The sequence below is a fragment of the Rhinatrema bivittatum genome, chromosome 2 (assembly GCF_901001135.1).
Source record: "Rhinatrema bivittatum chromosome 2, aRhiBiv1.1, whole genome shotgun sequence".
NCBI classification, from domain to species: Eukaryota; Metazoa; Chordata; class Amphibia; order Gymnophiona; family Rhinatrematidae; genus Rhinatrema; species Rhinatrema bivittatum.
This window is the reverse complement of record NC_042616.1, coordinates 153,362,208-153,388,037: the sequence shown is the minus strand read 5'-3', so window position 1 is coordinate 153,388,037 and position 25,830 is coordinate 153,362,208. Positions and strand designations below refer to the sequence as shown.

General features: G+C 41.5%; 1 protein-coding gene across 1 annotated transcript in view; it reads left to right on the top strand.

Moving 5' to 3' along the window:
• Positions 1–3,415: 3,415 nt before the first annotated feature.
• Positions 3,416–25,830, top strand: part of MRC1 (mannose receptor C-type 1) — a 349,243-nt gene continuing 326,828 nt past the window's right edge. Inside the window, 1 exon segment of the mRNA XM_029588750.1 lies at positions 3,416–3,601. Coding sequence (XP_029444610.1) covers positions 3,544–3,601 — 58 coding nt within the window. The 5' untranslated portion in view covers positions 3,416–3,543.

Here is a 25,830-nt window from a genome sequence, read left to right as displayed (position 1 = left end):
CTATTGCTCACCATTCCAAACACCATCTCCAAACCACTGGCTGAAATTATAAACTGCTCCCTGTCCCAAGGATCAGTACCTGATTCTCTGAAACTCTCCACCTTTAAACCTCTACTAAAGAAACCCAACCTGGATCCAGCAGACCCCTCTAACTTCCGTCCCATCACCAACCTTCTTTTTATCGCCAAACTTATGGAGAAACTTGTCAACACCCAACTCTCCAACTACTTAGACAAACACAAGATTCTCTACCCCGCCCAGTTTGGATTCCTTAAATCCCTAAACACAGAATCCCTCCTAATCTCACTCACGGATAACATCCTCATGGGCTTAGATAAAAGACAACCATACCTACTGGCAATGCTTGACATCTGGGCTGCATTTGACACCGTGAATCATTCCAGTCTCATTAACCGCCTTTCTGATATTGGCATCTCAGGGACTGTCCTCAGCTGGTTCATGTCCTTCCTCAGCAATAGAAACTACAAGGTAAGAATAAACAACAAAGAATCCCACCCCATCAGCTCATCACTTGGAATTACTCAAGGATCATCACTCTCTCCTACTCTCTTTAACATATATCTTCTACCCCTCTGCCAGCTCCTTGCAAATCTAAAATTAACACATTTCATATACGCCGACGACATGCAGATACTGATCCCCATAGCAGAATCCATCCCCAAAACCCTCAATTTCTGGAACAGCTGCTTGCACTCCATCAACCTCCTCCTTTCTGGTCTCAACCTATTCCTCAACACTGCCAAACTGAACTCCTTCTCATCTCTCCCAATGACAATAACCTCTCTCTCAACAACCTCCCTACAGTCTCAGTGATCCAAGTGAGAGACCTTGGCATTATACTGGATAACTGACTGAACTTAAAAAAATTTGTCAACAACACCACAAAAGAATGATTCTATAAATTACAAATTCTGAAAAAGCTCAGACCTCTCCTGCACTTACATGATTTCTGCACGGTCCTCGAAGCCACCCTATTCTCAAAAATCGACTACTGTAACTCCCTCCTCCTCGGCCTCCCCACAACTTCCACTAAACCTTTGCAGATGCTCCAGATTGCTGCCGCAAGGATCCTAACCAATTCGAGCCGAGGAGACCATATCACGCCCATCCTCAAGAATCTACATTGGCTTCCCATCAACTTCAGAATCCTTCATAAGTCCCTCACCATTATACACAAGACCATCCACAATCAGTCCTCACTTCATCTAAAAATCCCGCTTCACCTACACACCTCCATCAGACCGATCAGAGCTGCCTACACAGATACCCTCCACGCTCCCCCCACCAAGTCCACACTCCACTCCTCCATAAGGAAACGTGCCTTCTTCTCAGCCGGATCTTCTCAGTGGAACGCATTACCTCCAGATCTATGCCAAGAACAATGCCGCTTACCTTTAGGAAGAAACTAAAGACTTGGCTGTTCAAACAAGCCTTTCCTTAAACTGTTGCTGTACACACTCGGACTCACAATGTAGTTATCGGTTTAGAATCATGCTGTAATCACTATTACTATTCTTGTGTTCCTCCCTTTTCCCTCCCTGTAACCACTGTCACTTAGTTGTTTTATTCCTCCACCCCCTACACCTCCTATCTTCCTAGCCCTGGTAACCCTGTCCCTCCTTAAGATCTTAGTTAAGTTCTAAATTATCATTATACTAAGTTATCTTTAAGTTATCTTATTACTCCATTGTTCGATGTAACTCACCCATGTTTGATGTAAACCAGTGTGATATGACCTTGTCATGAACACTGGTATAGAAAAGAAGTAAATAAGTAAATAAATAAATCCTGGATATTCAGTGGAATAACTTTTAAACAGAATCAGCCATCTTTTGAACATGACCAGTTAGATTTAAAGATATCCGGCCTCTGAATATAGCCAACTAAATGGTGATGGGCATTTAAATATAATAATAATCGGTCAAATTTTAAAAGCCCGGCACGTGTAAAAATTGATACTTACGTGTGTGGCTGGGCTCTGTGCACGCCGTACGCATTTTCAAAAGGGCCCGGTCATGCGTGTAAGTACCGATACGCGCACAAGTGCTGGGTCCTGAAAAAGGGGCGGGGCAGGGGCGGGACGGAGACTGGCACGCATAAATTACTTCTGCTCCCGAGGAGCAGTAAGTAATAAAATCAAAATTGAGGAAAGGTAGGTTACGTTTAGGGGGAGGGGAGGAGAGGGGAAGGGGAAGGAAGGTTAGGCAGGGGGTTAGGGAAGTTCCAATGTACTCCTGCTCTCTGCTTCAAGGAAACTTGCCATCTTGCCCAAGTTGAATACGCTCTCGAAAAGCTGTCAGCGTCCACTGTTGACTGTGATTTTCGCTTATATAAACTAAGTAATCCTATTAAACAAGAATTGAATATGTTTTTGATATAAAAGGAGTTAAACATTTTATTTGCCACAAAAAATAACATAAAAATGATCGAACTTTGATGATACATTTCCAGTGATGTTAGTGTTTCCCTGCAGCATTTTCGGCTGTTGAGGTGCAAGGTTTGAGGAATTGTATCGTGTGACATTTATTCATATATAAGGCTGTGGTGCTGGTTATAGTGTGATTTTGCATTAACTTGGGCCTCTGACAGGAAATTTTACACCTCCTGAGATATAATTAAGTTTCCTGCTTTGCAAGGCCTGTCTTAAGAGACTTTATCACTGGATCCAGTGTTAATACCTAATGTGCCAGTTAGCATAAAATGTACTGCTATTTGGCTCATTTGCATGTGCGTTATATTACTGAGCAGTAATTATATAACATGCTTGTAAATAACATACAGTATGTTCAGCATGGACATTAGGTAATGCCCATCTTAATCTGCATTTAATGAAGATATTAAGCCTATCAGTTATTAGAACACAGACCCCATAGTCTGCCATTTAGTTGCAGATTTGCAGTTCATTTTTCATGTTAGCCACTTATATTTTTATTTTACTTTCAATTATAAACTTGATCCTTCTGTGGCAGTGTGAACAAAACAGACTAGTGTCTACTATATGGGTGTTATTACTGCTGGCCCACCGGCAAAATGTCTTTTCTGCAACCTAGGATCCTGTTTGCTTTTTTGAAAGTTTCTATGCATTGTCTTTTTTAATTTTAGGTTCTTAGGAATCATGACACGTAGATAATTCTCCACAATGACCCTGAAATTGCTGTGCTAGGCTTAGCAAGTACTAATAATTGATTCGTTTATGATGTCAACAAATACATTCCCAGAAAACTACAGTGAACGTTATCACTAGTTTTCAATTCATGATCTTTTCTGAACAGTGAAATTGGTTTAGGAAATCAACGTTTGACCTATGAATTCCTGTTATTTTACAGTGCCCCATGTGACAGGATATTTCCTTATCATTTAGAACCCAGTGCTTTCCCTTGACGAGTCAATTCTTCAAGTGAGGAAGATCTATTATAAAGTGCCTTTAGTTTAATCAGGATTTTCTAATGGGGGATCTACTGCGTTTTTAGCTTTATTTTTATTTTTTTTTTGGGGGGGAAAGAAAATAACGAAACATTTACAATGATTGCCTTCCTATTTCTTGCTTTCTTTTACCTCATTCAAAGCACGCTTCAACAGGGTAAGGTATCTTTATACAACTGTTAATAGGGATGTGCTAAAAAGTATATTTCCTTGAAGTTTATTCAAAATCACTTATTTGGTATATATTGTTATTTTCTATTTATCTAAAGAAAAATAGGGAGAGAGAAAAAAAATACAGATTCATTTTAGCTACGCATGTTAATATTATGTTATGATTGATTTTCAAGTTCAGATTTCCTAGAAAGCACTGAATTTGCAAGCTACCAGATACAGTGTTGGGTAGGAAGTCCTCAGAAGGTTTCATTCAGTCCACATGTAATTGGGAAGAGAAACTCGGGGAAGAACAGTATTTTGTGATCATAAGACTGCCTTAATCATTTCTTAGCATTGCAGTTTTAATGCAAAAATTAAAGCTTTAATGCGTGTGGAAGCCATTTGCTTACTATCGCATCTGACTGTCACTATCTCGCTTGATGCGAAGGATTAGGTTTGATGCTGAATCAAGTGTGTTGTTGTTTCTTTATGATGTGAACGTATGTAACAAATCCCATCCCCAGGGAAAAGCAGTTCTTATGTTACCCTCGTCCAAGTTTGAAGATTTTATTCTGGTACTGTCTGGAAGCTACAGACCTTGGCTGTCATGCCCTTCATTCCAGCTCTGTATTGTTAAGAGTATTTGTCAGTTTTAGGATAGCACACCCCAGTCTTGACCCAGGCAATTATTTAAACGGAGGGAAGGTACTGTTAATGTCCTTTCCTCTTCCTGGTGCACAATCGCCATATCCCAATTCCTTTTAGGAACTGATTTACAAAGGTGATGTACCATTTTAATGCAAAAACTGTGCCTTAATTATGAATAGAGACTTGCAGAAAATGGAACTTGCAGTCAATAGCTTGTTTTTCATAGTAAAATGCAGCCACCTCTTCATGTTGAGTTTTTAGAGGATTTTAAAGCTTCATAGCATGAAATGTAGCTTTCAAAGTTTAGTGTTTGGAAACTGTTCCTATTGAATACCATCTCCCAGCAAACCTCCGGCCATGTGTTATTCCCCTGTTTTCAAAGTAATTTATTTGGGTGAATAGCAATTTACCTGGGTAACATGCTTTGTCTAAAAATCACCTTTCACTGTGTGAGTGTAAAAGCAGAAGCAAAGATGTCTTGGGTTATAACATTTTATGAAAGAAAAGGGTGAGGAGGCAGGAAGAGGAGGAGAGAGGAAAATACCTCAGGGAGATATGATCTGTTTTCAAACTACAATTCAGGAAACTATTGACTGGTGAAGATACAGTCTCTGGGTATCTAGAAGGAAACTAGAAGAGGGGTAACATTAATACAAATATGTACATAGAATGTGAGCTGCTTAAATCTACCAGCAATCCACTGTAATGATGCTAGTATGCCTGGCAATGCTAGAAGAACCAAAGTTATAACTTCAGGTTACCATGGGACACCAGATGCTTTAAGCAGTCACTGTATCTATGTACATATATATGTTCATAGTTTCCTGCTATCCAGACCGGGATTTGCCACACCTGACCTGTGTCTAGGGCAGCAAATATCTGGAGGACAGCAGGCCAGCTGAAGAGTTGCTACCTCCCAGGTAATCTGAACCTCACTCAATACAGTCTGCTTCCTGCTTCATCCTCCAATCCCAGGCAGTGTTCAGAGAACAGGAGGGGAGAGGAGGGACTGAGGCTAGAGTGGACAAAGCAGAGCAAGGAAGAGACACTCTGTTCTCTAATCCATTCTTTCTCCTCCTGTCATTCAGGGACAAGAGGGGAGGGGTGAGCATGGAGCATATAGAGCAAACAAGAACCATTTTGGGGAAGTTAGGAGGAGCTGAGTGGGGGATCATTGGGGACGTCTGTGTGTGAGAGATGGGGTAATGGAGGGTAGCAGTGTTTCTGTGTGAGAGAAAGAAGCAATTGGTGCTGGGTGTATATGTGTATGCCAGACAGGGTGATGGGGATACAAGGGGGGGGGGGGGGAGCAAGACTAGAGCACAGTAGTGACACTTACCTTCTCCTCTACTACAATTAGGATTCCCCTTCTCTTCATTTCAGACTCTATCCTTCAGATCCCACAATCTCCTTCTCTCCATCCTTCTATCTTCTCTTCCCCTATCCTCCCTCTCTTCCTTAGTCTTGCCCATGTCCCATCTCTGGTTCTCCAAGTCTCTCCTTGCCCCATTTGTTAACCTACTTCCTCTAATCTTGCCATTTCTGGCTGACTCCACCTTTTCTCCTTTCCCCATCTCCAAGATCTCATCTCTATTCTGATACTTGAGATCCTTTTTTCTCACCCAATAACCATAAAAAAAATTATACAGACACAAGAGAGGCTGGAAAAGCGCTTTAATTTTATAATATAATATAAAAGATGGAAATGTTTGCCAATGCCAATGTGTTTTCAGAATTTTCTAGTTCTTGTCACAGACTCTTACCTCTGAGCTGCCGCAGGAAACTGTGAGGCTGTGCCTTAGGCTTTCTGCCCCCTGTGGTGTGACCTTACAGGCTGTGGAGGGTGGGCGCAGGGAGCGCAACAGCACCAACGGTGCCTGGAGGCAGTAAAATCATAAATCCGTCAGTGCTGTTATCATGGTAAAACCCTGTATGTGTCTGTCTCTCTAGCTAAGTGCTGGTAGTATGTTTCAGTATTCATGAAATGGCTTTGAGAGCTCTTAGTACATCTAATCAAGCAGGCATTATAGTGGACAACACGTGACAATGAAGAATATATTTATACAGTTCTCAGAGCAATGCTGAACTCCGTTCTGTTATTCTCTAAAATTTAAGACCATACAAGTTGTTATGTTCCCAGCTTGACTACTTTATTAACAAAATCCATTAAATAGGATGAAAACAGAGTTCAGTACTTTCATCAATGTTCAAACGGGATGTCCATTCAAACACTGTGCACGAACCTCCTTAGGTCATCATTCCTCACTTGCAGGAGGCAACAGTCTTCCAGCATCCGAGGCAATTTTAAGGATACTTTCCCAACATATTTTCCTGCAGTAACAGTACTACTAAAACTCTCCAAGATCTCCTCAGACAGTTGGCCAAACCTTGGACTCTCTCTTACAATAGCACTGCTGACATTTGACCTAGGCTTTTTTGCTGAGATCTTGAGAATTAGTGGTTCTTCACTGATATTCTCATCAGCAGAATTCCCATGGTTCAGTCAACCTCCTTTTACTCACATCTCTGTATATACCTTAGTCTCTTCATCTCTGGCTCACAGACAGGCTATACTGCTTGCAGGACTTTAATTTACTTTAAGCCTGATGCCATGATCCTCTCTTAGTGCATATGGCAAACCTGCTAGGGAGTCAGTTAGCAGAAACATTCTCCATGCAAACTTCCTTCATCCTTGTTCGCCCCAGTCTCCTCTAGAATACTCTGGATCTTTCTTCAGACTTCCGAGTTGCAGATTAGATTGAATCACATGTGGTCTCATTTCAGGAGTGTACCCCAGACATATCACTATTTATTTAGTAGACATCAAAGTTGTACAATTATAACAGGAAACTTCAAATCTGTGTATTTCCAAAAATGAAAAACAATGGAATTACAATGCCTAAAATCCACTGCTGAAATATGTTGGAATCCCAGGGGCCATATTTTCCTGCAGTCAGAAGAGGGTGAATGAATTTTGCCTTGCAAATGAGCCAGACAATTGTAAGAAAAACTGGCACTTTTCTTTTCAAATGAGCAGTCTTGGGTAGAATTCACTGCATATCTAGAATTTTTGCAGATTTGTTTCCACAGCAGCAAATTTTCCGCTGTGTCGGAGGATCACATGCCGGCAGGCTACAGGCGCACGCAACCTGTGCCTGTCCCAAGGCAGGCGCAAGCTGTAAGTTAATTTTTTTTTTTTTTTGGGGGGGGGGGGGCTAGGTTAGGGCTGAGGGGGTAGGTTAGGGGAAGGGGTAGGAAGGTTAGATTAGGGGGTAGGGAACGGGGGAAGGCCACGGGCATTGGTGTGCACAAGTTACACTAATGTGCACCCCATTGCGCGTGCCTACCCCCAATTTTATAACATGCGTGCACGAGAAAACATGGCAATGAGAAAATGTGTGACAGTAACTAAGTTAGGTCATCAATAAAATCCTGGAAGACTGTCAACAATAAAAAAATACGTTCATGAGTTGTTTACCTTTTTTTATAATCCTAACATATCTATTTCTTATCTTCACCAGCTTTAGTATATATATATATATATATATATATATATATATATATATATTCTACAGAAAAGTAATAAGTTGAGAAGTAGAGTGGCAGTTTCTATGGAAATTTGTTTTAATCTTTAAATGTTGTGGCTCTTAACTTTGGGATTAGATTTTTCCTTCTAAGGAAGCAATAGCGGAAGCATGTTTTGAACATGTGGCCTAGTCAATCACAGCAAAGGCTCGCATTCCAGGTGTCAATAGCTGTAGAGTCAGGTGATGTTGATCAGAAAGGCAGGATGTTGGTGACAGCTGGACAAAAATCTGTTACATCTATAGATTTAAAGCCAGAAAAGGGGAAACACCAGGTTGTGGAAAAGGAATTTCAGGGATGACTCAGGCTGGAGTAAAACAGACACTTTTGATTGACGAATCAAGCATACAAAGATTTTTTCCTCACATAGAAGCTCTTTAAGTAAATCTGATTCTTTGCTTATGATCTGTAGAGCTGTTAAATTGGCTGCATTAATATCTACTTGATCCAAAAGGAAGAGAAGAAATTAGTTTCCACCATATAACCTGGTTAGGTTAAATTATAGCCGATTCAATTGACATTTACTGTATATTTATAAAGGATGAGTAAACTCAGCCATCATGAGACCTTGCATTAAATCATTTTGTTACGGTTGTGGACCCTTGGGCCGGTTGGAACAGAAGATGGTGCGTTGTGGAGGACCACGGCAAGCGTCCCAACCAGGAGGCGGCTCGGAGGACTCGGGGAAGGCTTTGGCCCTGGGACAAGGTGGAGTCCTATGCGACCAAGGACTCGGCAAAGGCTGAGAGGATGGATGACGTTGGGCCCCGGTGACTGAAGAGTCTTCACCCTGGAAGCCGGAGCCCCCCCAGGAGGAGCCCGTAGTGGCCCGGCCGCTGGGACTTAGGCGAATCTTCTGGGCCAGCGAAGACCAGGAAGGAAGCCGAGTCGGAAGCCGGGAGTCGGAGGAGAAACCAAGCCAGGGATGAGGCAGAAGACGGAGTCGTGGACGGAGCCGGGTCGGAGCCAGAGGTCAGAGCGAGCCAAGCCAGGGACAGAAGGTGAAGGAGAAGTCGTGGACGAAGCCGGGTCGGAACCAGAGGTCAGAAGCAGATACCAGAGCCAAGGGACGAAGATGGAGAACAAGTCAGGAGTCAAGCCGGGTCGAGAACAGAGAGCAATCCAGGAGAACGCAGCAACTAGAGATCAGGAAACCTGAGGAACCTCGTTGCAAGGCGAAGATCTTCTCTCAGCTGCAGGGTAATATACCCTGCAGCGTCTGACGTCATCTTCTGGGCTGTCCTCGGTTTCCCGCGCTGGCCCCTTTAAGAGGGAGTCCCCGCGTGCGTCTAGGGGGCAGGGCCAACGACGGGAGTTGGCGGTGTCTCCCTCGCGATGGAGACGCCGCGGCAGGCTGCAGAACAGGCCCTGGAGGCCGAAGAGAGCGTCGCGCGGGCCGGCCCGGCCCCGAGGTGAGTGGAGGGACTGGGGCACGGCCCGGTCCCGTAACACATTTGATATACACAGGGACATTTTGTTTTCAGTTTTTATTTAATTTTTCCCAGGAATTTATCAGTGTTTATTATAGCAAACAAAATGGAAGAAAAACCAGTGAAAGAAAATGGCTTTATTTTCCACTGGCTTTCTCCCATTTATTTTTTTTATAATAAGCACTGATAAATTCCCAGGAAACTAAATTAAAATTGAAAACAAAGGCCCCTAGATGTGCACTAACAGCAAGTTAGATTTAACAATGTTTGATGGCATCTCAGAGCTTAATAGCATCACTGACTATTGAACAGACAGCTAAAAATCAAGCAAGTAGGTAAAACTTTGCACTACAGGTGTGGCAAATTTTAGGATCCTGATGATGTGGTGGGGAGGAGTAGGGATGTGCAGAGCAAAATTTTATGTTCATATTTTTTATGTCCGAAAGGGGGTCCCACTTGCGGCCAATATGGACATAAAAAAAATCCAATGAGTTGGGTATATGTACATATGTGCAAAAAAAAAATTTAAACCCCCTCACCCTCCTTAATCCCCCCCCCAGACTTACCACAACTCCCTGGTGATCGAGCGAGGAGTGAGGACGTCATTTCTGCAATCCTTGGCGAGAAGCATGTGACGTCGGTGGCACGTCGAGTGACGCGGCGTCACGTGATTCCCGGCGAGTTCGCGCCGGACGGCTCGTTCGGCCCAAAAAGAACTTTTGGCCAGCTTGGGGGGGCCTCCTGACCCCCCCAAGCTGGCCAAAAGTTCTTTTTGGGCCGAACGAGCCGTCCGGCGCGAACTCGCCGGGAATCACGTGGCGCCGCGTCACTCAGACGCAACGTCACGTGATTCCCGGCAAGGATTGCAGAAATGGCGTCCTTACTCCGCTCCATCACCAGGGAGTTGTGGTAAGTCGGGGGGGGGGGGGGATTAAGGAGGGTGAGGGGGTTTATATTTTTATTTTGGCTCAACAATCGCGATTTCCCACATATCGAACATATCTATGTTCGATATGTGGGAAATCCGATCGTTTATGTCGAATCAATTTTTTAAGTAAAAAAAAAAAATGAGTTGCGTTTCACTAATGCGGTCAATCCGAATGCACACCCCTAGGGAGGAGTCCATAGCGCAGCCCTCACTAGGGCTCAGGCTGTGCTGCTACCAACCGCCTAGCTCCTTTCTATGGAGCTGAGGTAGAGCTCAGAAGGCAACTAGCGCATGAGAGAGAGGAGAAGAAGGGACAGTAGTTGAAATATTATCCAGCCTACTTCTTTCCTTCCATCTCTGCTTTCCCACTACAGCCTGTTTCTTTCTCTCCCTTTGGCTTTCCAGCTCTTCCTCCCTTTCCTTGTTTCCCTCTCTTAGTTCCATGCTGCCTCCTGTCTCTCCTGTCTCTCCTCCCTGACTCCACTACTTCCTTGCTCCCTTCCACCTCTTAGTTCCCTGCCACAGGTCCTCATACAACGCGCTCAGCGGAATGTTTGAACTATGTGGTGCCAGCAGCCTTCACTGCTGTAGCAGAGCCGGTGAATTTCCTCAGCACTGCAAGAACTGCACAGATTGTTACCTCCAAATTCCCGAAATCTACTTGATGTGGAGGAGGAGAGGGAGTGAAATCACCATATGGGGAAGGGAGTGGTGGCACCAAGGCAGGGGAGGGAATCTGTTGTGTTAGTAGCCTGATTAGGACAAATAGAAACCTCTCTGCAGGTTGGTGAGACATTGAAATACAATGAATGCAAATGCACTTCTACAAGGCCCAGCTATTTTGGGATAGATCAAGATTTGAGTAGGTGGAGTCAATCTTTGAATTACTTGCTCTATAGGTCTCTGCCAGATATCTTATGAGGCAGAGGGCCAAGAAGCAAAATAGAATTCTGATGCATGTAAGCTGAAATTCAGCAGTATTGTTGTTAAAGAAAGCCAACCAGAGCTAGAAAATTGTTTCTAAGATTATTTTGGGGGCATCTGTGAATATATATATATATATATTTTTTTTTTTTTTAACTTGCTAGACTGGACATTGCTTACTAGTGCTTATGCTGTGAAGATTTTGATTTTAAGACCTAGATCCTCCAAACCCCTCTGGTTTGATAGCCTGCACTCTCCCCAGTTACAGGCAGAAATGGCTAATTTCTATTATTTTTAAAGTTGCGCCTCCTCCACAGCAGAAGTTAAGTTACGCAGTAGGGGACCCCGGCGTGCACCAGTGCGCGTAAGTATTTACGCACTCATTTCAAGTTAAAATCCAGGAATGCCCATGCCCTGCCCAGATCATGCCTACACCCCACCCTCTTTTTAAAACTTTTCATTTGTGCATGCAGTGGGAGATGCGTGCCCATCCGGGCGGCTTTTAAAATCCCCTTGGCGTGCACTGGCCTGACATATTCACACATCCCCTAACTTCAGCGAGTGAAGGACTTTTAAAATTCACTTAAAATTATTTAAAGGTTTAGTCAAATAAGTACGTTTAGAGAAAGCAAAGTTTCTTTTAGTAACAAATTCTTATCTGATGAGTACTCCATCCAGGTGAAAGAACCGGTTCTGTTCTTTTCTTAGGTTTATATTGGTACCTATAAAGCAAAAGAGAAAAGTGTTAAATGTTGATGTTGACACCGTCAATGCAAATTTGTTGATAATTCTGCAAATATTTTCAGGGTGTTACAAATAAAAATGGACATCTAAAGTTACTATTAAACCAATTGTAATCCATCTGATTATTGCTTTCACGACTCTGTCTTCCCTCTCTATCCCTGGGAGACTACCTGGATGGGTTCAGTCCCTTGTTTCCTTTGAGAAGACTCAGACAGAAGAAGAGCAACATTTTTCTCTAGCAGTCTTCACTTTGGGTAACATCTTACAGTGAATCACTCCCTACCAACAGAAACCCCATTACTTACTACTGCCACCATACCACTGAAGCGGGAACATCATTACCTCAAAGCATCTGCTGGGTTAGATTTGTATCATCTGATTTTGAATTCACTATGTTAAAGTTTTGCATAGGATAAAATGATTTATGTGTTGCACACTTAGGGCCTGATTTACTTGAAGGTGAATTTTAAAAGCCTGGCAAGTGCCAAAATCGGGAGATGCATGCACAAGTTGGGCTCATGCACACCCACCAAATTTTAAAAGCTACCCAGCGGCACGCAGCGTGCGAATCTTACTTCAAGTCAAAAAGGGGCATGGTGTTGGCATGGTGTGGAAGAGGCACGGGCATTTCAGGGCATAGCCATGAGATGTACATGTAAATATTTGCACACCTAGTTATGCACCCAGGTCCACTGCTGCTTAACGTTACGACTGCTATGGAGGAGGTGGAACTTAAAAAAATAAAAGAAATTAGCTATTTCTGCCAGGTTTAAAGGGTTCAGGGTAACGGGGGGGAGTGCAAGCTAACCAAAGGGGTTTGGAGGATCTAGCTCTTAACTGGGTGAACTGGTGGACAAACTGCTGAAACTGGCTATAGCATGGACACATGCCGGTTTTAAAATACCCTGATTTTTGCGGTAGAATCAGGATTTGCATGCCTAGGCACATACACATTTAAAATTGTGCACACATGTGCGTGCACCCAGACCATTTTATAATGTGCATGCATATGGGTGTGCAAGTTATAAAATGGCCATGTATCTGGGCGCATGCCGACACACACGTGCCAAAGTGCGCCTGCGAGCCAGTTTAAAAGTTACCATCATGGAACTGGAGAAAAGTCTTAATAAATCTGGCCCTTAGAAGGATAGAAGATCACAGAAATCACTGAGTCTAATCTTTTGATTGGTGCTCTGCATGGTTTTTATTTTTTTTCTGGAGTTTGACTTCTGAAGCAGAATAACCACATTTTTTTTTTTTACTTACTTTTTAAAAACATTTTGATAACCAAAGAACAAGTTCCATTATTTATAGACATTACTACTTTAACCAGTCTTACACAGTCTCTCATAGATTTGGGCTGCTTAGCATAGGGAAACATGATATGAAGCCTGTGGCCTGTGTTGGCCATGGGCACATTGTCCTTAATACGGCCATAATAATGCTGCTGTGTTATGTAAAGTGTTAGTTTGTACATTATGCATTAAGGGGGTAATTTTTAAAGACTTACCTACATAAATTGTGTGTATAACATCGGGATTATGTGTGTAAGTAGTTGTTGTGTGGCCCGAGAAACTTTTCATAAGGCTAGGACAACACACATACTGCTTCTGCCACATGAAAAGTAGGACTATAGAGAGAGGGAATATTGGGGGCATTCCAGGGCAGAATCAGAAAATACACCCACATTCACGTATTTTATAAGCAAAGAATGTGCATAACTCACCAAATATGCGTGGACACTTTTTTATATTTGCAATTTAAGTCGCAGTAATGAAATCTGTCTTCAATTTTCTCTACAGTTTTGGGATGAGATGAGTCTGGGTTGAATGGTGAAAGGTATTGGTGAACTGTTGGAGGCCTTAGATCAAATAGGAAGAGATCTGGATGAAATGGTGGAGGCCTTGGGGAACTGGTGCTTGGAAGTATGCACACAACACAATATCATGTAGTGGCTAAGGCCTGGATTCACTAACACCGCCAGGCTCTCTGAATCCTGCAGTAACGGGGGCCAGGGGAGTGAAGCGGGGTGCGGTCCTGCGATAGCCGGCAGCGATTGCACCGCAGCGGTGCGATTGCTGCTGGCGTCGCGCCAAATAACTACACCATAAAAGGTGTAGTTATTCGGCACAAAAATGACAGCGAAAAGGATGCGTACCTTTCGCTGTCTGAGAAGTCTTCGCAGAGTCGACCCTGGTGCCGCCCCGACTCCTCCTCTTCCGGGGTTGACTCTGCCCCGAGCTAGCTATTGCACACGTGCGCTAGCTTTAGAAAATACCCCCCTAGGTTTTTTATAAATTGCTTAAAGAGGTTAAATGTCCTTGTTGCGTAGGATTGGAGAAAATGTGGGAGGCAGAACTAGCATTGGACTTTCCTGTTCCTTGGGAATATTATTGGCAAAATTCAGTTGGGATTTCGCTGGCTTCCCATATTACACAATCACTTTACTTTTTAGTGCATCAAGCATTTTGGACACGTTGGACATCACAGAAAGCTGGTTTATTGCCGACTCACCGTTGTTGGTCTTGCACTTCATTACAATCTACACTGTTGAATATATTGTTCTTTAAGCAAAGCATACTGGCAAGATGTGTGGGAGCTTTTTGATACCCCTTACTTATTCGATAATAATTTTACGTTCTATAGCCTTGCCTAATCTGCTACCTATCTTTTAATTTCGTGTATTGAGTTTTTTAATGGCTATTGCTCTTAAATTAGTATTATTCAATTGAAAATCTACTAATCTACTTAATGTCCATTTTCGGAGGACTACAGTTTGCCTATATTATAAATATGAGAAAATAGCTGCTGTACACTACAATTGGATCACTAGCTGGATCAGAATGTGAGATTCCATAGGCTGTTCTTTAATGTTTAATTGGCTAGAAATGTATTCTACTATTAGATTATTACTACTTAATGCTAATGTATTTTTTTGGCTCGTATGATGATTCTAATATGAAGCTGTTTGGCTCTTGTTTGTATTTGTTTTAAAATGTACTGCAAATATACTAAAAAAAATATTTAAAAACAGAAGTACGCACACAAATATTTTCATAAGTAAAGTACATGCATTTATCATCCAACTTTGCAAAATATCTGAGGATTTACATCTGTACATGTTTCAATTATTGCCCATGTAAATTATATAAAATGTGCTTTTATAAAATAGGCATAAAAAGAGTAATGTGTGGGGATCTAACATGACAGCTGATTAGCGGCAGCACTTCTGTGCCAACTTACACTATTGAATATTAGCCTCTTTAACCGGCAGGTTTCTTGCATTACCATGCCAGTTTTATTGTCATTTTGTACATAGATGTCTCTCCCCCCCCCCCCCCCCCCCCCAAGTCATCTTTAAGAAGACAATTTTCAAAGACATTTTTGCAGGTAAATAATCATTTACCTGCACAAATTGAAAATTGCTCTCCCTCAAAGGGGCTAAAACTACATGCATTCCTGGGGGAAAAAGAACCTGCATAAAAAGGACATGCAAAGTTCCATGGGTATGTTCTGCCCACAGCAAGTTAAAAAAAAAAAGTGCATACATACATTCACTTTGAAAACTGGTATAAAGACTATGGGTGAAACGTACTCGTGAAATTACCCTAAAGTGACAGAAAATTGCTTCCTAAGTATCAAGAACATTTGGTCAAATTATGTGTGTAGCACCTGCTCCTCCAGATAGTCACTGATAAATCTGCACTCCCTGGCAGTAGATGCTCCTATAAAGGGACCGATCCTTGGCACTTTATCCGAATGGTACCTGCAAGCAGAATGCAGATTACTTCCCAGGAGAAGAAATTAGATAATCCTCCTCCTAACACCAGTTCAGATGAGTCTCTGTGGACAACTTCTTTCAACAGTAACTTTGTAAGTAGATCTCCCAGTCTGGCAGTATTTATTTATTTATTTATTTAGTGATTTTTTATATACCGCGGCACGTTAAGAAACATCACCTCGGTTTACAATGAACAATAAATCAGCAACAGGCTTTACAATCAAATGCAATTAAGAGGAAACATTATAAATACCAATTAGAACAAAATTAGTTCCAATTAGTACTTAATCTGACTCCAACCCGACCTCCAATCTTCAGCACTCTTAGGCAATTCCCAGACCAGTGGAAGAGTATTTGGTGCACACCCCTCCCCCAATTTATTGATGGCAGCTCCAGCACAGCAAGTCCTTCTACCGGTGACAGTGGCTCCAAGACAGCTCTCCTTTCTTTGGCAGTATTGGCTCTGGTATTGCACCCCTCTGGGCCTCATGCTGACAGGATTTTGCTGACCCAAACGTTTGGCACTCTAGGCGACTAGTTTGCTTAATAGAAGTGCTGGCCCTGGCAATTCCCGAGGAGTATGGGACTAACTCCCCTCTTCCTTTGGAGCACTTCTTGGTCCTTTCCATTCTCAAGAAATTCCTTGGGTCCTGGAAAAGTCTGCCAGATCCTTGGGTCCCAGTCATACTCTTACAACAGGAAACTGAAGGAACAGAATCCAAGTCAAAGTAGACTTATGAGTTTTGTTAGACACACACTCCCAGAAAGACATCTCCCATTGGGGAATGTCAGGGAGCACGCAGCAGAATTTTTCTGAGTAGTCTTCATCCTTACTGGAAAGAGAACTCCACTCTCCAGCGAAACCTTAAAGCACAAGGTAGAGTAGAACCCCCTGGCTGCCCTCTTGGAGCTCTCTCTGAGACATCTTAAACTCCATTTGTACCTCAAGACTATCTCTGACTTCTCCACAGGGTCTGTGAAATGGTGTTAAGAACCTTCAGCCTTGCCCCTCCCTCACCGAGATTTTGAAAATTAAACTCAACAATAATAATCACCTCACTATTACCCCTCTCAGAATGATTCTGTAAAAACACATAACTGGACAGCAGACTTAAATATTACAGTTTTCCTAAATGCCCAGTTCTGGTGCTACTTCGGTAACAGTGATTCAAGCTACCTCCATTACACACACACACACACATATATATATATATATATATATATATATATATAGATATATAAATGTAAATCTCACAGTGTCTGATGAACGTGTAAGGGGTAGTCTATAAATAAAATCAAGAAATACATAAATTTATAAATTAAAAGAAATTCATACCATGTTGCCTAAAGTCATCTCTGAAATGGCTGGCTGGGCTGAACTCAAATGTTTCCCATTACTACTCAGTATTAAAAAAAAAAAATTGCTTAACTCTGGTGTCACCTCAGTAATGGTGACACAAACTCCCTTCATTATCAGATGCAAAACCCTGCAAAAAAAAGAACCTATAGAGCAAACCTGTCATACCAAAACAGCACTGTTGATTTGCTGTGACTTCAGGTACTCTTTGCCACACTTCAGAGAACACCGCCTAGTTTGCCACATGGTTAAGTTGGTGCTGCTCCTCCCTCAAGAGTTATGCATACCTAGAAAACCTGACCATCCCTTTTGGGGGAAAGACTCTCCTATCACTCACTAGAACCTCACACTCTTAATGTTAAAGGTTAATGTTAAAGGTGAGTAGGGCCTAGCCCCAGACAGACTTACACACAATTCTAATATTTCTACTTTATTCCATGAACTATAGATTACATAAGAGTCAGTTTTGCAATTTATCATATGTTCATATTATGAAGCAAAATTGTGTTCATATTCTACATAAGTAAGTATATTGGTAAGTTTGGAAATGCATACCAAGCTTTCTATATCTCATGAGAGTCTACTACATTGGGAAATTATTTTTAATTCTTCTGCACAAAGATGGCAAACGCCTGCAAAATAAGATTAAGAGATGACTACAAAAAGGAGAATGTGCTACTATGCACATACAGGCCAATACAGTGCGATGCGCTCAGCCGAGCGCACCGTTTAGCACCCATTTACTTGCCCGGGATACTGAGGGTAAAATGTGCGACCAAGCCGCACATTTTACTCTCAGAAATTAACGCCTGCCCAAGGGCAGGCGTTAAAATCTAAGCAACCCAGAAAAGTGTACAGAAAAGCAGAAAATACGACTTAATAACAATAACCTAGCGATATTAAGTTGGAGGAACCAAAAATTTAAAAATAACAAATAAAAAAAAATCTGCCCGCCGGTCAGTGGGTTAGAAAAATGGATGCTCAATTTTACTGGCATCTGTTTTCCTAATCCGTGGCTGTCAGCGGATTTGAAAATTGACACTGGGAAAATTGAGCGTTAGTTGTCAGACCTCTGATAGCCACCTCTACCGCTAATAAGGAGATGCTAGGGACGTGCTATTGTCTCTCTCAATACGGAGCGTCGGCTCTCCCGCACTTTTTACAGTATCAGCCTGACAGTGCTGACCGAGCATGTCCCCATAATTGGTGTCAGTCATGTGTCCTTAAGGGGAAGGTGGAAATGTACCCACCGCTAGTTCTGTGGGTACATGTGCAACAGCACTGGCAATAGAGAATGCTCATATGGACCCACAGCCAGCTGTAGAATGAAGGGTAGCTCAGCTGAAAGCAGTGTACGAATAGTCAGTGTCAGATATGTTGTGGGAGGGAGAAGGAATACAGGCTAATTTTAAAATAAGCACACATGCGCCCATACATGCGCTTATTGCTGAACGAGCGAAGATAGGTTTGAATTGTAAATCATGTGAGCACTTGTGCACATCTGATTTAAAATAAGCCTACAAATGTTAAGTATGCTTCTCATTTTAAGAGGTTACTTGAGCAAATCTACCAGACACAGCACGCTAAGGGATCGGGCGTTCTCTACAGCCAGTCCAACATTATGGAACTCCATCCCCCCTAATCTCAGACTGGAACCATGCTTATCAACCTTCAAAAAAAGACTAAAGACCTGGATATTCTTACAAGCATTCCCGGACTCCAATTGATTTAACACCTCAACGTCATCCCTCAACTCCATCCACTATCGTTAGCCTTTTTTGAATTAATAATCTGTCCTTTCTCTTCCTTCTTCGCCAAGTTCTAGTCTCCCTGTTAAATGTAACTGCCTTTTTCCGCACCATTGTTATAGTTAATGTTTTACTTTGCGCCCCTGTTCTATGTGAACCAGCATGATGTGATTGCTATCTCGAATGCTGGTATATAAAAATCCGAAATAAATAAATAAATAAATAATAGGACTTGGCTGGCTTTAATGTGCGTATGTAAGTGGATGTTGCTCAGTCAATCCAGAACCCTCTGGTTCTTCATCTTGCATGCTCTCCAGTTGGCCCAGACCCTTGACCCTGTTGTGTAAGCCCAAAAAATGAGATCTAGTTTAGTTTATTAAATTTTATATACCGTCACATCAGACGTGCCTTCACAACGGTTTACAGAGATCATAACATATAGTAAATACAATACATTTATAAAATAGTAACAACTAACTCTATTAAAATAAGGAATAAGTTAGTTATTAAAATCAGTAAAAGCAAAATAAAATCAGTTAGAATATAAGAATAAAATAACCAAAAACCACAGAACGGGAGACAAACAATAAAAGGAAGCGGCCAGATCAGTTCCAGATGCTGGTAATGCTGGTGAAACTAGTTTGTGTCTTGTTACCAGCTTCATTATTTGGTGGTCAGGGTTGACAGTTCATATTCAGTAAAAGCGCATTTAAATAACCAAGTCTTGAGGTCGGTTTTGAATTGTTTTTTGTCAGTACATAACCTCAAGGACGTTGGCAGGGAGTTCCACAGCTTTGCTCCTGCAACCGACAACACACGTTCCCTCACCTGGGTAAGCCTTGCCGATTTAATATTGGGTATTGATAACAGATCTATAGGAGCAGCAGTAAAGTTGGGTGGCTAACAATCTGTCACGTGCTGTGGCCTCCGGTTTTAAAATACAGAGTTATGTGCGTAACTATTGGCTCAGCCCTGGAACGCCATGTCCTGCTCCTAATGCCTTCCCTTTTCCACCCCCTTTTTTTTTTTACTTGTGCACGTGTATATACATTGCATAATTTACAGCTTTTAAAATATGTGGTGCTTACCTGCGGCCAAGTTACTTGTGGATGTGGGCATTTTAGCACAAGCAACGCTTTTAAAATCGACTCCATGGTATCTAACATTTATTTATTTAGGCATTTTATATACCGTTGTTCCAGGTATAGATCACAATGGTTTACAAAGTGACATTCATAGTTAGAACTCAACAAACAAACAAAGGTTGGTTATAGAGGTGGTTTTCATAGACAGGCATTAGTATCTATCAAATGAAATTTCTCATACATACTAATAATTGATCTTGTACATACGGTGAAGAGTACGTATGATTAAAATGAAATGATAGTTTTCACATCTTAGTCGGTAGATTGTTTTGAGAATCTTGCTCTCTCTCGTTTGATTTATTCTTCATGATTCTAATATTATCTTTTGTCCTTTTTGTCTTTGTGGCTCTGTATATTCTGATGTTTTTTAAGTTAAATTATATGCATTTTTGAATAGCTTTGTTTTTAATTCACATTTAAATCTCTTTCTATCTGGCACAATACATAACGGCTCAGGCAGAGAGTTCCAGAGCTTTGGACCCGCTATGAAAAACATGCAATCTCTTATTTGCGTCAGATGTGTGCTCCGTATTGTGGGAATAGTCAGTAGACCTTTATTTTGAGATTTTAGTGTTTGCTGAGGATTGTAAGGTTGTAATGTCACTCCTAGCAAGCCAGTGTTATTGGAATGAATGTTGTATATTATCATTAATACTTTACAGTAGATTCTGGATTGTACTGGTAACCAGTGCAGTGACATCAGTGAGGGTGTGATGTGATCATATTTCCTAGATCCTAATAATAGTCTTGCTGCAGCATTTTGTAATAGTTGTAGTGGTTTTAAGTGATTTGCTGGAAGACCTAGTAGTCAGCAATTACAATAGTCATGGTTTGAGAAGATTAGAGTTTGCAGTACAGTATAGAAGTCCGCAAGAGTTAATAATGGTTTCAACCGATGTACTATATGCAACTTGGTGCAACTTTAATTTACTGATGTGCATTTGCATTGTGATGTTCTCATCTATCTGTATACCTAAATTCTTTATTTGATTTGAGGGATTAATTTGAAAATTACCCAGGTCTAGGGCTGGAGGTTTAATTATCGATGAGTTTCTACTCAGCCAATATCTAGAACTAAGGTAAACACAGAGATCCAGGGGAAATAAGGAGAAAGATGAGGAAGGCAGTAGAGTGAGGGTGAGCAGAACTCAGAACTCTTTAAATTTGTCTGGAGTTTCAAATTTTTTTGCCCCAGTTCTAGACTTAAGAACATAAGAAGTTGCCATACTGGGTCAGACCAAATGTCCATCGAGCCCAGTATCTTGTTTCCAACAGGGGCCAATCCAAGTCACAAGTACCTGGCAAGTACCCAGCATTAAATAGATCCCAAGCTACTATTACTTGTTGATTAATAGCAGTTTATGGACTCCTCCTCCAGAAACTTATCCAAACCTTTTTTAAACCCAGTTATGCTAACTGCCGAAACCACACCTTCTAGCAATGAAATCCAGAACTTAATTGTGTGTTGTCTGACAAAGAATTTTCTCCAATTTGTTTTAAATGTGCTACTTGCTAACTTCATGAGTGCCCCTAGTCCTTCTATTATATGAGAGAGTAACCACTTCACATTTACCTGTTCAAGTCCTTTCATGATTTTGTAGATATCTATTATAACCCCCCTCAGCCGTCTCTTCTCCAAACTGAACAGCCCTAATCTCTTTAGCCTTTCCTCATAGGGAAGCCATTCCATGCCCCTTATCATTTTGGTTGCCCTTCTCTGAACTTTCTCCAGTGCAACTATATCTTTTTGAGATGCAGCAAACAGAACTGCACACAATATTCAAAGTGCAATACAGAAGCATTATGATATCCACTGTTTTATTCGCCATTGCCTTCTTAATAATTCCTTTCTGTTTGATTTTTTGATCACCGCACCACATTGAGCCGACAGTTTCAATGTATGATGCCTAGATCTCTTTCCTGGATGGAAACTCCTAATATGGAACTTAACATCATGTAACTACAGCAAGGGTTATTTTTCCTTATATGCATCACCTTGCACTTGTCCACATTAAATTTCATCTGTTATTTGGATGCCCAATCTTCCAGTCTCACAAGGTCCTCTTGCAATTTATCACAATCCACTTGTGATTTAACTACTCTAAATTATTTTGTGTCATCCGCAAATTTGATCACCTCGCTTACCATACCTTTTCTCAGAATATACAAAATATACTTAAGGAACAACCAGTATATGGTAAATCAAGTAGAAAAAATGGCTGATGTCTAATCTTATTGCAAGAGAGACTATTTTTGAAAGGACAATTTATTTTTAATTTTGAAAGATTCACAAATAGAAGAGACAATGCCCTGATGCAGCTTTCTGCGAAACGTTGCCAACGTCGGCGTTTCCTACATATTGGCATCCATAGGCCTTATCGATTAAAATGCGGAAAATCATCTTTCAAGATAAATTATTTTGATGCCAGTAAGGCAACTTTCATAGTGCCGACAAAATTGTGAATAGAGATTGCATCTGTGGTAATTTAGCTCAGTACCAAAGAGAATGTGAATTAAACCGATTATTGCTACTGGGCAATTTTGAAATAGTAAGATTGCAAGATTGATTGAAAAAGGTTCTTGTCAAGCTGGTTCAGTTTTAATACCAACTTTAATGCGATATAGCACAAGTCAGTTTTGGACATTAGGAGTCCATTAGGATCCATTAGGATTCCTAATGTCCAGTGCAGTGCATAAGCTTTGAAGACAATTTTAAATAAAAAATCCTAAATAAAAATTTGAAAAAAAAAATACAATTTTTGGAACAATAAAAAGACATTCTAGAAAGAGGTTTTTGACCTATGATTGCAACAACTGGTTCAACTTCTGATAAAATCATTCAGACATATACCTTTTTCCAGATCATTTATACATTTATTAAAAAGTACTGAGCCAAGTACAGATCCCTGAGGCACGCCACTGTTTACCTTTCTCCACTGTGAAAACTGACCATTTAATCCCACTCTCTGTTTTCTGCCATTTAACCAGTTTGCAATCCACAAATACAAATCCACAAATACAAATACACTTCAGAAGACTTTTGGCTTATAAAATAATAAAATATTCATATCATGGTAGAGACATTTATCATTTGCTTACATTTAATAATATGCTTTTTAATCATAAAAATCTCACAATCAAAATAGCATTTCACAGCACATAACTCCTCTCTATTCCTTCAGATAAGAACAATATAAATACACCATCCCAAAATCAAATTTTGCAAGTACAATCCTACTATTAAACCCAACAAACCCTTTTACCCCATTATAATTGACATTCCTCATATACCACTCCTCTCTCCCTTTCCTTCAATTCCTCAAATACATCATACCCTACCTCATGGCAATTTCTATCCTACAACCTCCCAGTTCCCAATTATAAATCCCACCATCTTAATGTGAAGATCTGTTGGGCAGTTCTTGACTCCTGCCAGCATAGTGCATCGGTAGGCCTCTTGGACTTTCTGTCTAGTTCTCTCAGCTCTATGGTCTGCTGTCTAGACACTCTGGTTAGTCCTCCCAGCACTATGGCTTGCACATCCTGCTGGTGGCCATCTTGTTTCTGTTTAGACTCAGTTATATTCCAGCCTCACAGTTTGTACTTTGTCAGAGCTTGGTGCTAATAATGGTCCTAGTCTTGGTCTTAAGTTTGGTCTTATGTTTGGTTCATGTCTTACTCTTAGACTTTTGTCCTGTTTGGCCTAGTTTGGACCATATGTTAGTCCTCCTTTCAGGTCTACCTATTTTGTATTTCTGTTTTGCCTTAATTTGTTTCATGTATCTTGTGTTCCTGTCTGGTCCTGATTTGTTTTGAGTGTAGCAAGCTACTATAAACCAGGTTCCTGCCCCCACAAGCTTATCATGCGTTGGAGCCCTACAATGTTAACTGAATTGCATCTAGACCTGCCAGAAAGGATCTGTAGAGACTGCAAATTGCTGCAGCAAAGGTGAAGGAAACCCCCTGTGTGCTCTCCTGTGAATGACAAATGCTCTGCAAGAACCAGCATCTAGCACTCACAGTGTTAACAAATTGGGGAAAAGGCTGCACTGTTTAGCCTACGCAAAGAAAAGCACTACATAGCCAGCAGAGGAGGAAGCCAAAGGAATGCTGAGAGACCATTTAAGGAAAAAAAGATGCAATCTGGCTGGCTCTGTCTGTGTGTGAGTGGCGGGGATGGCCAGGATTTGGAGACAGGAGTCAGAAAGAGAGGAGTGTATCTGGCAGCTCTGTAATCAGTTCTTCTCCTGAAGAACTAATTATAAAAAGGGAGAGACTGAAGTCTGCACTCTGAGGAAATAGAGAGACAGACAGCTATTCTTGCTTTATAGCCAAGCTACATGTAAAATCCCAACAAGGGACAGAAGAGCCAGGAGCTGAGAGACTGAAAGACTTCCTTTCCAGAGATATCCAGACCCAGAAGCACATGCCTGGATAACCCTCCTAAGAGACTGAGTTACAGAATCTAAACCTTGCATAGAGAGTAGAAGAAGGAAAAGGTTTATTTCCTTGCTTTTTGTCACAAATTCAGTATCTCATTTTAACTGCTTAAGTCAAAGTCAAGCATAAACCCTTGCCACAGCTACATTGAGATAGGGCAGGGAAAGAGAAGCTGATGGACCGTGGTCTTTCTGTAAGAGACTGAAACCAGGCCCACTTTCTGTTTAGTACCAAGTAAACCATTTGGGGAAGCTCCCCAGTAGAGAGAGACCTTTCATACACTGCAGTGCTCATCTATTTGGTTTGTCATCTAGCCAGTTCCCCCATCAAGAGGGAGTCTTTCATTTCCTTAATTGGTTTTTTTTTCAATACAGAGTGCACCCTTTTCAAACTGGTGACAATGGGGTGGATTTGTTCCTCCCCCCCTCCCCCGCCCTACTCACACACTTTCTTTTGAGTATTCAGGGGTAAAACAATTTCTGAAAGTTGAATATTTAAGTGATTTTCCCCTCGACCTTTCTGTATTAGCATTCCTTATTTTTTTCTTTACTGCCCATATAAGTATGTTGGTTGCCCTGGCTAACAGGCCATACCTAGTGTTATGTTTGCATTGCTTGCTTTAAAATAAGAAAACTTCACATTTATATTATCCTTCACTACTGTACTTTTCCTATTTAATGTACTGGTTGAATTTACTGTTTACTTAAACAAAACTAGTAAAAGGATTAATTACTGTTTTATTTTGGTGTCGTGATTTTATTTGGTTGGTGAGAGGTTGTTTTGGAACGGCACAGAATTGTGGTATCAGGGTGACCGGGACCCTGTCTCATCCCCTACTCAGTCTATGTACCTGTTATCGACCAGCTCCCCCGAGGGGAGGAGTTAGCAATCTGTTGATGATCATGCTGCCAGGGGAGCGGAGTTAGCAATCTGTTGTGAATCTGCTAAGGAATTAGCAATCTGTTATGAACCACCTCCTCCAGAGGGGAGGAGTGAATAATCTGATCAATGCTGCTCCCTCAAGGGGAGGAGCTAGCAATCTGTAATACTCTGTAGGCGGGGTCAATGATCTGTTGTGGGTTGGCTCCCACAGTGTGGCAGTCTGTATGATACTGCTCTAGTAGTGTAAGGAGTAAACACAGTGGAAATTGGTGAATCCTTGGGCCGATGGCAGATGACAGCACCCAGGAGGATATCCTGAGAGGGACCACCGGCTAGGCTGGAGTATAGCGACAAACACAGATAGTTCTTTATTAGACAGGAAGTAACACCACCAGAGGTGGCAGTAGTGAGTTGATGTGCCCGGCAGGGCTGAAGTCCCTCAGATACTGGAACAGTGATCTCTGGGTTGCTGAGCTGTAGAGAGAGACTATAGGTAGTGAGTAGACAGGGTATGCTGGATACATAACTAGTAGTAGATGATACACTCACAATTGTAGATATCTGTAATGACTTCTATGCAACAGAGAGTTTTCAGTATATTGAGGAACAGGAGCCGTAGGC